The 16,091-nt window shown below is 44.2% G+C and overlaps 2 protein-coding genes across 6 annotated transcripts in view; one reads left to right on the forward strand and one right to left on the reverse strand.

Annotated features, from left to right (window-relative positions):
• Positions 1–628, reverse strand: part of Mrps28 (mitochondrial ribosomal protein S28) — a 162,483-nt gene extending 161,855 nt beyond the window's left edge. Inside the window, exon 1 of the mRNA XM_045142821.1 lies at positions 438–628. Within this exon, the coding sequence (XP_044998756.1) occupies positions 438–620 (183 nt within the window). The 5' untranslated portion in view covers positions 621–628. The remainder of the gene's footprint in view (positions 1–437) is intronic.
• On the forward strand, positions 438–10,305 carry LOC101598967 (NTF2-related export protein 2). 5 transcript variants are annotated; one of them, XM_045142822.1, is made up of 3 exons: positions 438–542; positions 1,601–1,721; positions 8,844–10,305. In XM_045142822.1, the coding sequence occupies exon 3, from the start codon at positions 8,920–8,922 to the stop codon at positions 9,340–9,342; it is 423 nt and encodes a 140-aa protein (XP_044998757.1). In that variant the 5' UTR covers positions 438–542; positions 1,601–1,721; positions 8,844–8,919; the 3' UTR covers positions 9,343–10,305. The 5 variants fall into 5 exon arrangements, with proteins under 5 accessions (XP_044998757.1, XP_044998758.1, XP_044998760.1 ...); XM_045142823.1 differs by lacking the exon at positions 438–542 and adding an exon at positions 695–757; XM_045142825.1 differs by lacking the exon at positions 438–542 and adding an exon at positions 715–728.
• The last annotated feature ends 5,786 nt before the right edge of the window (positions 10,306–16,091 follow it).

A 16,091-nucleotide genomic window follows, 5' to 3' on the forward strand; every position in this document is an offset into this window, starting at 1 on the left:
CTCCCCCGAGCTCCAAGAAGTAGTGCCAAGACGCAGCGGAGCCAAACGTCACCGTAGACCGCTCAGAGGACGAAGGATGCTGGGGCCCACGCACCGCACCGCCTCACTCCTCCAGAAAACAACGGCCAGGAGGAGGGCAGAAGCCGGGCAGCGGGTAACTGCGGGGTAAAAAGCACAGGCGGCGGCAGGGCCTCAGGCCAGGCGCTCCCAGCGCTGACCCGTGCGGAGCGCGCCCCCTACGTCACGTCGTCCGTGCCTTAGCCCCACCCCTACACCAGGATTGGGGCCCACCTCCAGACACGCCCCGCCTCTCACGGTGAAGCGTAGCTCCCACCCCCGGACGAGCCAGCCCCGCCCCCCCTCCGGCCCGCCTGCCGCGTCGCAGCGCAGCTCCACCCGCAAGGTCGCCGGCCAGCCGCTCGCCGCGCGCTCCGCACCTTCCGCTGCAGCTCCGTGTGCCGCTCCAGCGCGCTCGCGAAACCGCCCGGGCGCGTCTGAGGCGCGGGCGAGGCCGAACTCCCGCTCTCCGAGCCCGCACCTCGGTAGGGGCTGGCGAAGAGAAACCGTTTCAGAAAAAGGCTCTCGGCAGCCAAGGCACGGGGCCGACACAGCGCCGCCATGTCGCCTTGCAACCTCTGACCTCCGGGCGTCCTGCGCGCCGGGTCAGGGGGCGGAGCGACGGGAGCCCCGCCCACTTGCCGGGAGCCCTGGGGGTGATGGGCATGGAGGTGTGCGGGAGGCGGCTGATGCTGGCGGGGTGGGTGCAAAGTGCGTGTGCCTTCCGGGAGGGCGTGGTGACGTGACACTTGCTGATCTGTCAGGTTCTTCCTGGTTCAGTTCAGACCTCAAGGTCTCCTTGATTATTCTGTGTGCAGTGAGATGCTCCCTGCCCCCTCCATCTACCCAGCTCTTGTTTTTCTCCATTATTTACCACTTGCTGTGCATGAGACAAGAAATAATTATTGCTTATTTACTGCACCTCCAGATTTCCTATTCACACATAACACACAGGTCTCTTTTTTTTCTCCTCAATGTGGATTCTCAGAATTTGCCCATCCTTTTCAAAACCAAACTTATCTCCATATTAAGGAAGCGTTTATAAACTGGTTGACCAGAAAGCCCCAGTGATTGGGAGGGGGGGTGGTTCCAGGCATGCATACCCATGCCCAACTGTTTACCAGGATTCTGGGAAATCAAACTCGAGGGGAAAATCAGGCCCTCTGAGATTCATGCTTGCACAGCAAACTCTTACCCACTGAGCAATCTCCTCAGTTCTTTTTATTTTTTATTAGCATATGTTAATTATATAAAGAATCTCTTTATGACATTTTTGTGCGTGTATGTAATTTATTTATATTCATCCCCATTACCCTCCTCTCTCCTACAACTTGTAGAAAGCATTAGCAGCTTTCCCACAGTGATATTTTCGCCTGTGATCTTTCCAGTTGTGGGCATTTTATAGTCTACAAACGTGAATTTCCTTATGTAGAGTGGGCCTTTAATCAGATCATGCTTCACTGTTCAATCAGTAACCCTATCTTGCCTGGATGGTCTAAAGTCCACAGCTGAGTAAGAATTAACTACAATTTTCCTGCTGCAGCCTGCAGAGCACCTTCCTGATCCAGCATGGAGGAAGCTTCTAGCCCAGTTCCAGCTTGATTTCTCTCTGTTCTGCAACCAGTGTGTGGCGTCTTTGGCAATAATCTTACCATCCAGCTCTGGTGAGTAAACAACAGCAGTGGCTATCATCTATAATTTTGGAGGGCCTTAGGGCTCTCTCACACACCAACAACTGATACGGAGATATGCCACCTCTGGCACTGGGATTTTCATGTAATAAGCATGGCTTCTGGGAACACCTTTATTCACCCACAAAAGGTAATCCTTTTCAAACGCATTACCAAATACCAAATTTCCATGTGGACTTTTAATTCATTGTGAGATTTGGTTGACTTTCCTCCCCCTTTGCCCCATCTCTCTGTCCTCCTCCTCAAGTCAGCCCTTTGATCCCTGGTATTCATACCGCATGCATTCTCCTGCTGTCTCTCAGCCTTAAAGAATTGTCACACTCTCAGGGGCCCCATTCTAGTTTCTTGGGCTCTACACACATAAACATACATGTATAAAAATTCGAAGCTAGGGAAAAAAAATGTGCTATTTGTCTTTCTGAGCCTGAGTTCCCTCACTTAATATAATATTGTCCATTTTCATCCATTTTACTGAAAATTTCATAATTTCATTTTCTTTGAAGCCAAATAAATTCCATTGTATAATTTTACATCTATTAACTATGTTTGACTCAATTCCAGCTTAAAGAGCTGGATGTGGTGGCACACACCTTTAGTCCCAGCACTTGGAAGTCTGAGGTAGGAGGGTCACCCATGAGTTTGAGGACAGCCTGGGTTACAGAGTGAGTTCTAGGTCAGCCTGGGCTAGAATGAAACCCTGCCTTGAAAACAAACAAGACAAAAAATTCTAGCCTGAAAAGGAATGATAATATGCTTGACTCTGTCCCTATAACTTGAAGTCTTAATTATGGTTACACCCACACACGTTAGGCTTATAACACAAAGGAGTAGCACTTTATCAAATAACCCCTTCAAGCACCCTTCTTCCTTCACCCCCATACTTATTTGGGAGGTATTCCACCATGATAAACAAACCTATGCAAATACATGTGTATTCAATTTGTAACAAATCTACCAAAATGCTTGGATAAGATTCAGGCAATAGGGAAGGAATTACCATGGGATATATTTTATAATCATGGAAAATGTTAATAAAAATTTTTAATTTAAAAAAATTTAAATAAATCAAAATACAGACAATAAAAATATCAATTTATTTGAAAAAAAAATTCAGGCAAAAGTCATCTGAGGGAATGGAGATAAGGCTTAGGAGTTAAACGCACTTGCTAGGAAAGCCTTGTGGCCCAGGTTCTATCCTTCAGTAACCATGTAAAGCCAGATGCACAAAGGGATGCATGCATCTGGAGTTTACAGTGGCAACAGGACCTAGGGAGGAGCACCTGTTCTTATTCTCTCTGCCTGTCTCTATCAATCTCAATCTCTCAAGTAAATAAAAATATTTTTTGATGGGCTGGAGAGATGGCTTAGCGGTTAAGTGCTTGCCTGTGAAACCTAAGAACCCCGGTTCAAGGGTCGATTCCCCAGTACCCATGTAAGCCAGATGCACAAGGTGGCACATGCATCTGGAGTTCGTTTGCAGTGGCTGGAGGCCCTGGTGCACCCATTCTCTCTCTCTCTCCCTCCCTCCCTCCCTCTCTCTCTCTCTCTCTCTCTCTCTCTCTCTCTCTCTGCCTTTCTCTGTCGCTCTCAGATAAATAAATTAAATCAAATTAAAAATAAATCTTTGTTTAAAAAAGTTCTGTTTTTTTGAAAAAAGATATGAATAGGCTGGAGAGATGGCTTAGCAGTTAAGGCACTTGTCTGTGAAGCCTACGGACCCAGGTTATATTTTCCAGTACCCACATAAGCCAGATGCATAAGGTGATGCATGCATCCAGAGTTCTTTTGCAGTGGCTATAGGCCCTGGTGCATTCATTCTCTCCCTCTTCCTCCCCACCCCCCCTTCTGCATGTTTCTCTGCCTCTTTCTCTCTCAAATAATGAATTTTTAAAAAATTTAGTGCTGGAGAGATAGTTTGATGGTTAAGGCACTTGGCTGCAAAGCCAAAGGACCCAGGTTCGACTCCCCAGGACCCACGTAAGCCACATGCATAGGGGGGGCGCACTCATCTGGAGCTCGTTTGCAGTGGCTGGAGGCCCTGGTGTGCCCATTCTCTCTCTCTCTCAAATAAATAAATAAAAATAAAATATTTTTAAAAATATTTTAGCAGGGCATGGTGGTGCATGCCTTTAATTCCAGCACTCAGGAGGCAGAGATAGGAAGGTTCACCATGAATTCAAGGCTACCCTGAGACTACATAGTGAATTCCAGGTCAGCCTGGGCTAGAGTGAGACCCTACCTCAAAAAACTTTAAAAAAAAATTTTTTTTAATGTGATCAAAATCTGTTCTGCAAAAGAGGCACTTCTACAATATGGTAGGTAGAGTAGTGTACTTTCTGCCAAGGTGTCATGACCTAATTCCACTTATTTATTTGAGACAGAGAGGGAGGGAGGGGGAGAGAGAGAGAAAGTAGGTGCAACAGGGCCTCTTGCTGCTGCAAATGAACTCCAGACACATGCGCCACTCTGTGTGTCTGGTTTTACATGGGTACTGGGGAATTGAACCTAGACTACTAGGCTTTGAAAGCAAGAACCTTTAACTGCTGAGCCATCTCTTTAGCCCCCTAATTCCTGAAAGGCAGCCAAGTACAGTGGTATATGCTTGTAAACCTGGCACTTGGGAGGTGGAAACAGAATGAGCTAAAGGAAGGTGGAAAGGAGGTTCAGAATGTAGCCTAGTTGGTAGACTGCCTGCCCAACAAAGCACCACATAAACCAAATATGATGGTGCACCCTGAAATCCCATCACTTGCATGGTAGAGGCAGGAGGATCAAGGAGTCTAGGGTCATCCTGGGATATGTAATGAGTTCAAGGAAGGTGGAGGGTAGTTGGGGATGTAGCTTAGTTGGTAGACTTCCTGCCTAGCATGCTCAAATTAGCACATAAACCAAGTGTGGTGATACACCCTGTAATCCTAGCACTTGGGAGGTAGAAGCCAGAGGATGAGAATTTCAAGGACATCCTGTATGAGACCTTATCTCAACAACCAACCAACCAAGATTCAAAATTAAACAAAACTAAAATGTAACACCTAGTAACTACATCTTCCTTCCATGGAACTGGGCAATCATTTGCAGATGGAATTCTGGTAAGATCTGTTAAGTTTCAACTAGGGAGACTATTCAAGAGTACCCAGTAGCATCCCAAATAATTCCAAGGGCCTTTAAAAGTACAGAGTAGGAGCCAGGCGTGGTGGTGCACGCCTTTAATCCCAGCACTCGGGAGGCAGAGGTATGAGGATGGCCGTGAGTTCAAGGCTACCCGGAGACTATGTAGTGAATTCCAGGTCAGCCTGGGCTAGAGTGAAACCCTACCTCAAAAAACAAACACACAACAACAACAACAAAAAGTACAGAGTAGGGTCAGAGAGGAAAACCAGAAAACTAGCATGAGCAGCATGAGAATTTCTTGGCTTGATATTGCTGCCATTGTCGGGTAAGTGAGGGAGCCATACTTTAAGGAAGCATGTGGCCTCCAGAAGCTGCAACAGCCAGGGAATGGATTATCTACTAGAGCCTTCAGAAGGAACCATGCCCTGCCGACACCTCAGTTTTACCCCAGTGATGCCCTTTCCTGACTTGCCTACTACAGAATGATGAGACAATAGTGTGTAGAATTTGTTTCAGACATGATCAATAAACACTTAGAGAATATATTTTTCTCATTTTTGTCACTGGGTAATCCAAAGATTTTAAGGTACAATAATAAGGTGCCAAGTTCTTTGTGAAAAATTACTTAATCCCATGTTCAGACTTCCTGTGTTCTAGAATAAAAAATGCTAGGGGCTGGAGAGATGTCTTAATGGTTAAGGGGCTTGCCTGAGAAGTTTAAGGATCCAGGTTCGGTTCACCAGAATCCCATGTAAGCCAGATGCACAAGGGGATGCATGCTTCTGGAATTTGTTTCCAGTGGCTGGAGGCCCTGACACACCCATTCTCTCTCTATCTGCCTCTGTCTTTCTTTTCCTCCCTCTCCTCAAATAAATAAAACAAAAAATTTTAATGCTGACATGTATCATAAAATAGGATCATTAAATGTTAGCTAAGAAAGATGTCTAATTTTCAAGCCATGACATACTGTTTCAGTTAGCTTCTCTGTGCTAGGACAGAACACCCAACCAGAAGCAGCTAATAAGAGGAGAAGGTTTATTTCAAGCTTACAACTTCAAGGGGAAGCTTCATCATGGAGGTGGAAGCTAGCTCACTTCGCCACACGTCGGCAGCAGAAAGAGAGAACAGCAAGCACTCATGCACTGACTGTGACTCAAGATCCACTCCCAAGTGACACACTTCTCCCAGAAGGGCTCTGCCTGCTGGAGTCATAGGAAGTTTAATCAAAAATATCTGAGGTGCCAGGCGTGGTAGTGCACGCCTTTAATCCCAGCACTTGGGAGGCAGAGGTAGGAGGATCACCATGAGTTTGAGGCCACCTGAGATTACATAGTAAATTCCAGGTCAGCCTGAGCTAGAGTAAAACTCTACCTCAAAAAAAAAAAAAAAAAAGCCTGAGGTATGGGGGACATTAACATCCAGACCACTGTAGATTCATATTAATGGACTCCAGACCCTCCACTGTAACCCAGACTGGCCTTGGATTAGCTGTGTAGGTGAGAATGGCATTGCAATCCCACTCGTCCTGCCTAAGCCTTCTGAGTGCTATTATGGGACTGGAGACTATTAACAGTATATGCTATTGTGTTAGAATTTTATTCTTCTCATGCGTTCTTTAGTTATATGATTATTTTCTGAGATGGAGGTTTGGTATGTAGCATTGGATAAACCTGGTACTCACTGTGTACACGAGGCTACACTTGAAACTTTTGGTGATTTTTCCTGCCTCTGCCTCACTTTGAGTGATGGGATTCCAGTTAGGCGTGATCCACCAAGCCTACTTTCTATGATTAATTATTGCTCTAAAAATGTGTAAGGTGCTTGATGTGGTGGTGTAGGAGACTCTGGAGAAAGCTACCTTCTTTTAGGCAGTCTCAGGGACAGAACCCCAAGGAGAGAACCAGAAGATGCCACCCCACCTTGGCAGGAATGAATCTCTTGTCTGATCCACAACAACTACAGTGGCCCCTGCTGCCCACAGTCTAGCTCACTATCTAGGTGGGCTGGCCTCTGGGGTCCACCCTTTAAATCTACAAACCAATTAGGTCTTCCCCTTACCAACCTGAATCTGAGGGGAAAAAAAATCCATTTTCAATCAACTATAGAAATCATCTCAAACTGGGCTCTCAACCACTTGGCTGAGGAAAGTGTTGACATTTTAAATAATGGCTCACCATACTCTTTCAGGTGCAAGACTACTGAGGCCTTTGCAGACCCCCTGAGAGCAGCTAGAGTTTGAGCTCCACCCACAAGTGATGTCAAATGTCAGACTTGCCTCAGCCAGGTGGTGAGGCAGCAGTGGGCTGGGCCCCTCGGGGTCAGAAGCACTGACCCAGAGGCAACAGGCGGTGTCAAGCTTTCTCACAGGCAGTGGTGCTAGAAGCTGTGGCCACTAGGCAGGTCAGGAGCCCACTCAGCCTGGGCAGCGCAGGTAGCTGAGGAGTCACCAGCGCTGAGCACTGAGGACTAGCATGTGGTTGTCAGCACCCATCAGTCATGCGTTCTCAGCACTTGGAGGAAGTTTACGTCTCCGCAGTACTCTCCACCAACTAACAAAGAAACTTCTCTGGCCAAAGGTGAGAGCTATGGGCAGAAACAAATATGTAGTGGACAATGAGGACACAAATTATCTATTTGGCTAAAAATAACAGTAGTATCGTCCTTCCTAGGGCTTATGACCTTCCCAGCCATGGGCTTTTAACTAGGTTTTCAGGAACAAGTGTGAACCAGGCATGAAGTCCCTCCCATGGAACAGGCCTCAAACCCATGCTTGGCTTCTGTTCCCTGAAAGACTATTTGTCTCTCTTACTTCCATGTTCCCGCCCCAAGCATGAACCGGGACTTTGGTGATCTTCCTTACATACCCCGTCACCGTTCCTCATACTGCACCCCTTCTCCAGTGGATAAAAACCTCATCCCACAGCCATGCCATTGGGACAACTTCCAACTCAGGATCACTTTTCCCATCAGCACAGGGGCTGACCCTTCGGTGGGATGGCAGGGCGGTGGGATAACACAGTGGAACCTCCTCTGCCTTGGAAGGTGACTTTCCAGTCTAAAGCGTAGGTGACACATAGAAAATGGATGTCACATGGTTATATCTTCTGAAAGATAATGGTTATCCCTGGTTAATATCAAATACCACTGCTTTGGGGGATGGAAATCTGTGCATACTGAGCTATGCATGGCATTTAGAATACCTGCGGAAAGGATGTTCTCAGTTGATGGCATTGTTAGGAGGGAGCTAGTAGCCCTGGGTCAGCTAAGAAAGTCAGGAAGCAGGGAAAGGCAGAACTGAGAGAGGAAGTGAGGTTCTTGAGATGAGGAGGTCACTTTTCCAGCCTTGGGAACATGGAGCTGGGACCCCAGTGAAGACATCATGGATTTCCCCATATCTTCAGCACAAGTGGTGATGGCAGGGACAAGATTGGGAATATGCATGTGGAAAGTGAGTTGAGAATCCCAGTACCCACCTGTGCCCAAAAGAAGCTGAGCTCTAACAATGCTGTGCTTGGTTGCCTTTCCTGGCACTACAGGGGACAGTTTCTGAGTGGCTTCTTAGTTCCTGGTATACCTGTTTCCTAGCATGGAGGCCACAAGCTGAATCCCTATTAATACCTAATCATTGTTCATATTCCTCATCATGAGGCAGAAAAGCATTAAAAACTGGGGCTGGAGAGATGATTTAGCAGTTAAGGCACTTGCCTATGAAGTCTAAAGACCTAGGTTGAATTACCCAGTGCCCACATAAGCCAGATGCACAAGGGGGCACATGCATCTAGAGTTCATTTGCAGTGGCTGAATTCCCTGAATTGCCCAGTCTCTCTCTATCTGCCTGTCTCTCTAAATGAACAAATAAAACAAAAATTAAAAACACTTCCAAAAAACTGTAACATTAAAACTAATAGGAGAGAATGGGTGGACTGAAAATTGTGCATGTTTGGTGGGTGGTGCTCTTTTCCTAAACACTTGCTCATTTTGCAGCCACAGGAGGAGGACACGTGAGGGGACAGTGACGCCACTGCAGTCAGATCAGACCATCTTGAGCTCTCCAGTGACCATGTCTGTGGAATTTAAAACTTACGTAGATCAGGCATGTAAAGCTGCTGAGGAATTCACCAATATTTACTATGAGACAATGGACAGAAGAAGACATGCTCTTGCCAGGCTGTATCTGGACAAGGCCACTTTGATCTGGAATGGGAATGTTGTTAAAGGGCTGGAAGCCCTAAATAATTTCTTTGAGATGTTGCCTTCTAGTGACTTCCAGGTCAATATGTTAGATTGCCAGCCAGTTCATGAGCAAGCTACCCAGGCCCAGAGTACAGTTCTTGTTGTGACCTGTGGAACTGTGAAATTTGATGGAAACAAGCAACACTACTTCAATCAGAACTTCCTCCTGACTGCTCAGACCAACCTTGGCAGCACCGTGTGGAAGATTGCAAGCGACTGCTTCCGTTTTCAAGATTGGGCTACTGACTAGAAAAGTGTATTCTATAGTCCATGAGTTCAAGCAAAACAAGTCTATGTAAATTAATGTATTTCATTGTAAAAGCATTAAAAATAATATGTAGTGAAGCATTATTTAATATTTTTTTATTCCTAGCAGCACCTTTTCTTGCAGCTGCCCCTTTGGATTCTTGTCCTTAAGAGCTTTAATACTAGTTGTTTACATGCCTTGTATGTAGATATATAAACATTCCATGAATGGCATTGTTAAAGTAATATTAAGCATATGATCTCAGTACTAACATACTGTGAACCCAGCCTATTGCAAAAATGCAATCCTTTTGTAATACTGTCTATGATTTATCAGCACAACATAACTCTCTTGAAGGAGTGGAGTTTTTTGGTTATTACAATAATGCCTATTTTTAGTTAACACTGGTAATACAATTTTAATATATAAGGAGCTTTTTGTAATCACTTCATGTTCACATAACTGACATATTTGAGTTGCAGCAAATATGCTCTGTAGTCTCTCTACGAAGCTTTCTTATGATGGCGTACTTCCTGTTGAAATGAGTTAAGCAACTAGAGAAGAGAAAAACATTCTCAGTTGATAGCTGAGTATTGGGTACATTTAGTGACAGCAAAAGAACTTGCCAGTTCCATGTCTATTTATGTAATGAGTAATATAGAACTAAAAGCTTTAATTGGACAATAATAAATGTAGAAAACTAACCCAAAAATACCGAAGACGACTAAATGGTAAAAAATTTTGGTGCTTGTTTCCTACCTCTTAAAATTGTAGCCTACTTTTAAGATTTGAATCACTCAGTCAATCAGTACATTTGCCAAATGATGATGAGTGTCATTTTTCTTCCAAGGTTGAGACTTAAAGCTCTTTCTTTCATTTTCAGTCATCTTTATATATCTCAGTTTATTCAAGAACTTATGGGTGAGAGTCTAACAGGAAAGTTGGAAATAAAGCCATTATTATCTCTTTGTGACCCTGTTGACTTCTAAGCCTTCCATATGAACTTTAGACCCAAAGACTCTTATGTACTAACCATCCCTAAGGGGAGTAATTTTTCTCACTGTTTCACATTGTCAAATGTATTCTCTTATTTAAAATGGAAAGTATTCAATGCTGTGGTTTAGCCTTCTATGTGGAATTGGGCAAATAGTTCTGTACCAAGTCTTGTTTCTATTATGCAACCCACTCATTGTCTTTTCAAAGAGAAAATAGAAAGAAAAAAATATGATAAACCTAAAAGAACAGACTTTAATTTTATGTCTTAACTCCTGAAAAGAAAAATGCAGATCTGGTTTGGTTTAAAATGTTTTTAAATTAAGCTGGACGTGGTGGCACACACCTTTAATCCCAGCACTCAGGAGGCAGAGGTAGGAGGATCGCCATGAGTTCGAGGCCACCTTGAGAATACATAGTGAATTCGAGGTCAGCCTGGGCTAGAATGAGACCCTACCTAAAAAAAAAAAAAAAAAAAAGTATATTGTTTCTGCATTGCAATCAAAATTACCTTTTAACTTGACTTTAAAACTAGTAATACACTCCTGCCCTAAACTACGCACTGTATTTTTGTCATACAATTGATTGGAATAGAAGGGTGGAACTGACATTTAAGCCACACTTCCATGTAATATTGGTTAAAGGTTATACATTATGTTACACTCAAAATGAAGTTACTCCTACTTTGAATTGTTTTGACAACTATAGTTTTAGCAGCAACAATCAAAATATCCAAATACTGTTCTTTCCCTTGGGAAAATGATCTCAAAAGTTGCATAAAACTAGCAATAACTATTTGACCATCATGGCTTGCTTTCTTCATACTCTCTATCTTTTAAATGGCTAGAGTTCTTATATAGACTAGACTGTATTTTTGACATGTTCATATTTTTATACCTTGAAAAATAAAATTTGCACTGTTTCAAGTTTTCTCAAAAAAAACCCACAATGGTCTATTTTCAGTTTTTTTCATTCCTCTTAACAATGATTTTTATTCAATTATTATTTTGGAAGGACAGGCATACCTAACTGCTCACTTCTTTGTGAGCAGTGTCAAACAGATCACAATTCAAAGACAGCAAGTATAACTAAGATTTCAGTATGTACTAAATGCACTACTTACTTAGGTATCCACTTGGAATTGTGATGGTTAAGCTTATCAACTTTACTGGTTTTAGAACCACCCCAAGACATGTATCTGCATTTCTGGATAGTTTTAACTGAGGGGAGGACCCACCCAGAATATGGGCTGGGCTTCCAGACTGAACAAAATGAAAAAAGAAGGGACTGTGGAAATCGCTAATGGTTAAAGGTTAAAGCCTGCTGGCCAGAATTCAGTTCTCCAGCATCTATAAAGCCAAACAAAAAGTGACACAAGCATCTTGTGTTTACTTGCAGTGATAAGAGAGTGGTGTGTACACACACACACATACGCGTGCGTATAAATGGCATATGCTACCCAGTTGTGCCACTGAAGCTCCCACACATCCAAATAGATGGAATTTTCTTTTTAAAGGAGAAAGCAACCTTAGTTTCTGTCTCTGTGCTTCCTGACTGTGGTCATAGAACATGACCAATACCTATTTCTGTACTTTCTGACCATGGTCACATTAGGTGACAGCTATTTCACACTCCTGTGCCCTGCCTTCATAAACTTTCGTCATAATGAGTGTGTGTGAAAATCCTTCCTAAGATGCTTCTTGTCAGGTATTTGGTCACAGCAATGAAAAAATGTAGCTAATACAGTATAAATACATTTACTGGGTTGCATGCTTGTTTGGTAGGGACAGACTAGGACCAAGCAAAAGTCAATATATTAGTGGTTACAAATGTCCTTAAATTGGGGTTGAACATGTTCACAGGTGTCTCTCATCTTTGGGTGGTTTAGGTATAGTTCAACTTGTTGCTGTGTGGTTGAAAAGAAGCTAAAAGTTGAAATGATGCACTGAGTTACTGTAAGAGTTAGTTGCTGAGAAGCTGTGGAGGTTTGATTCATGTGTCCCCCATAAACTTAGGTGTTCTGAAGGCTAGGATCCCAGCAGATGAAGATCTGGAAATTAACACCTCCTAGGGGCAGTGTATTGTTAGGGCTAGGCTTACGGGTATTATAGCCAGTTTCTCCTTGTCAGTGTTTGGCACAGTCTTGTTCCTGTTGTCCATCTAGTATTGGCCAGGAAGGGATGTCCACCCTCTGCTCATGGTATTGTTTTCCCCTGCCATGATGGAGCTTCCCCTAGAGTTTGTAAGTCAAAATAAACCCTTTTTTTCCCCCAAAAGCTGCTGTTGGTCAGGTGATTTCTGCCAGCAACGTGAACTGACTGCAACAGTATAGTTGGTACCAGAAGTAGGGTTGCTACTAGATATCTGACTTGTGGCCTTGGCCTTTTGGAGCTGATTTTCAAGAGGAATGTAGAAGGATTTGAAACCTTGGCCTAAGAAACACCTTTCAGTGCTGTAAGTACAGCTTGGTGGACTATTCTAGTCAGGGTTAAAAGACCTGAGTGCAGTAAGAACTATGGACTGTGCAATTTGGCGTATGGGGGTGAGAAAGAGCTTTGCCTGGACTGGGCTAGAAGCAGTTTGTGTGAGAGGCTTGCTGTTATGCCCATGTCCTGAAAATTTATACAGGCTTGCATTGGGTAGAAATGGACTGGTGTGAGCAGAGGGATATGGCACAGAAAGAAATCGTTAGGCTGAAACTGCTGCCTGTTCTGCTGCAATTGAGAGATTACAACCATTGAGATTGGACCAGCTGACCTGTATTGGAACAACAGAAATAATGCAGCATTTTGAAGGGACCAGAATTCTGAAGGAGTGTCCTGTTCTTCAAAGTCTGCTTTATTCCCCCCTGTATTAACAAATTGGCACCCTACCTGGTATTGTGGAGTATAAGAAATGCAGGAAAAGCCATGCATGGTGGCACATGCCTTTAATCCCAGCACTCAAGAGGCAGAAGTAGAAGGATCACCATGAGTTCAAGGCCACCTTGAGACTACATAATGAATTCCAGGTCAGCCTGGGCTAGAGTGAGACCCTACCTCAAAAAAAAAAAAAAAATTAAAAAAGAAAGAAAGAAATGCAGGAAAGAGAGGGTCATTGGGTTTGCAACATGGTCTTGTGTTTTATAAATGGCCATGGGCAGTGTGAAGCAAGTTTGCTGGATGTCTGCATGGAGACCTGATGGAGCTATGAGAATGGACCATAGATTGCAGTGGAGACCCAGTGGAGATGCCAGGACCTGAGATGGTTGCTAAGGAAAGCTGCCGGCCTCAGAAGAAGTTTTCCAGGACTCTGAGTAGCCTACCTGGAGGGGCAAAATTGGAACTCCAGAGACTTGTTGCTGGTTAGAATTATCGGACTTAAAGACTTGTCACTGACTAGAGTTGATGGACTTGGAGCCACAGTGTTTGAGAGTTTGACATTGGCCCTGGTTGTTTTAAATCTTGTATTGGTTGAATATTTCTTTGCTATGCCTAATGACGTCTTTTGTAGTGTGAATGTTTATTCTGTGCCATTATGGGCTTTGGTGTGTGTGTGTGTGTGTTATGGTCCGTTAAAAGACCTTGGATTATGGGGATGTTTGAACATCATTAGGATTGATAAAGAAAATATGGGGACTTTTAACATTGGACTGAATGCATTGCATTTTACATCATGGATGGTTATCAGTTTATGGTGGGCAGGGGTGGAATGTGGTGGTTTGACTCAGGTGTCCCCCATAAACCTACTTGTTCTGAATGCTAGGTTCCCAGGTGATGGAGATTTGGGAGTTAATCCCTCCTGGGAGTGTACTTTTAGGGGTGGGTTTATGAGTGTTATAGCCAGTTTCCCCTTGCCAATGTTTGGCACACTCTCCTGTTCCTATTGTCTACCTAATCTTGGCCAGAAAGTGATGTCCACCCTCTGCTCATGGCATCATTTTCCCTTGCCATGATGGAGCTTCCTCTCAAGTTTGTAAGCCAAAATAAACCCCTATTTTTCCCCCAAAGCTGCTCTTGGTCAGGTGATTTATGATGTGAACCTGACTGCAATAGGAGCTAAACTTATCTTTCTCAGCAGATGGAAAAATCCCAAAGAGGGAATTGTCCAGAAAGGGCCCAAAGAGATGATAAGAAGGAAAGACAGTTTAAGCTAAAACAAAATTTGTTAGTGTGGCCTGACTACAGAATCAATTAATATGCAAATTGCCATGTCTTGTTTGTACCCCTGCCCTTGGCTATGAAAGCTATAAAATGGAAGTAAAATCTCCACTCAGGGCCAGAGCTTCTTTGGAGGACTCTCTCATGCTGTGTGTCTCCACGGGTAAATAAATTCCTCTACTTTCACACATACTGGCATTGGAGTGATCTTTCCAGAGAATTTCTGCAATATCTCTGGTGAAGACCCCAGTGAGATTTTCTTTTGCCACAACCCCCATTGGTCAGGAAGGGCTGCTGCTCCTGGGTCTCCCTGCCTCCCAAAGGTCTCTGGAACTGGGAAGCACATGCCCCCAACATGATTGCAGGGTGCCCTTTTAGGTGGCCCAAGGAGATTGTGAAACAGCAGACCATAGTTCCTGAGTGGAAGAGATGAAACTGAGTCAGACGTCCAGAGCAGGTAAGAACTCCCCTGGGAAATTGGAAATTGGGATTGTGACTAGTCAGGTCTGAAGGAGCCAGTGTGGACTGATCCCCACAAGAGTAATCCCAGAGCCTCTTTCCAAGTTGATGGTCCCCTTTCTGTCAGGAGGACCAATACTGTTCTGATCAGGACCAATGGTATTCCAGTCTCAGTAGCTAGCTAGATAAGGACCAGTGTTGCTCTGGCCTCTGTAACTAGCCCAAATAGGGTTATGAATGGGATTGGATAACAAAACTTGTTTAAACTCTAAATGAATGACTGTGTGAGGGGGAGAGGGCCGCTTGATATGAACGTGTATACACTATGTGTGTGGCTCACAGCCCTAAGGCTGCAGAGTGACATCTGTCCTGAGCAGCGCATGCTCAGGAAGACTGTCTGTGTGTCTGTTCTGATGCACTAACACAGTGGAAACTTCATTGTGGGGAAGTCCTCCACCAAACCCACCATCCTAGACTGCATGGTCAAAAACAAACCATACTGGGGCTGGAGAGATGGCTTAGCACGTAAGGTGTTTACCTGCAAAGCCAAAGGATCCTGGTTTGATTCCCCAGGACTGACGTAAGCCAGATGCACAAGGGGGCACATGCATCTGGAGTTTGTTTGCAGTGGCTGGAGGCCCTGGCGTGCCTATTCTCTCTCTCTCTCTCTCTCTCTCTCTCTCTCTCTCTCTCTCTCTCTCTCTCTCACTCTCTCTCTCTCTCTCTCTCTCTCTGTGTTTCTCTCTCTCCCTCCCTCCCTCAAATAAATAAATAAATAAAATATAATAAAAACATACTTCAAAAGGAAATATTCAGGAGGTTATAATAGTAAGATGACACCAGAAAAATTAAAGGTCTCTGCAAATTAGGATGGCCAGCTTTTAATAATGAATGGCCCCCAGAGGAAACACTGAAAGAATGATTATAGATAGGGAAAATGCAAGATCGTCCTACTCTTAAAAGTTGTAAAATGGGGTGTGAAGAAGATGGAAAATCTCAGACCCAGGCGGACTCATTCTCCACACCTCACCTTCGTTTCCCTGTGTGTAAAATGGTGACACTTGCCCTACCTCACAGGTGAAAGGGTCACCTGGTAGCGAGCAGGACTTGAATGAAGCAGAACACTCGAGCTTAAAAAGAAGTGACTCTCAACTCTGGCTT

Source organism: Jaculus jaculus, chromosome 2 (genome assembly GCF_020740685.1).
Source record: "Jaculus jaculus isolate mJacJac1 chromosome 2, mJacJac1.mat.Y.cur, whole genome shotgun sequence".
Taxonomy (NCBI): Eukaryota; Metazoa; Chordata; class Mammalia; order Rodentia; family Dipodidae; genus Jaculus; species Jaculus jaculus.

What these genes read in the sequence shown, in the direction of transcription:
- LOC101598967 (XM_045142822.1), top strand. Translation starts at nt 8,920, where the DNA reads ATGTCTGTGGAATTTAAAACTTACGTAGATCAGGCATGTAAAGCTGCT.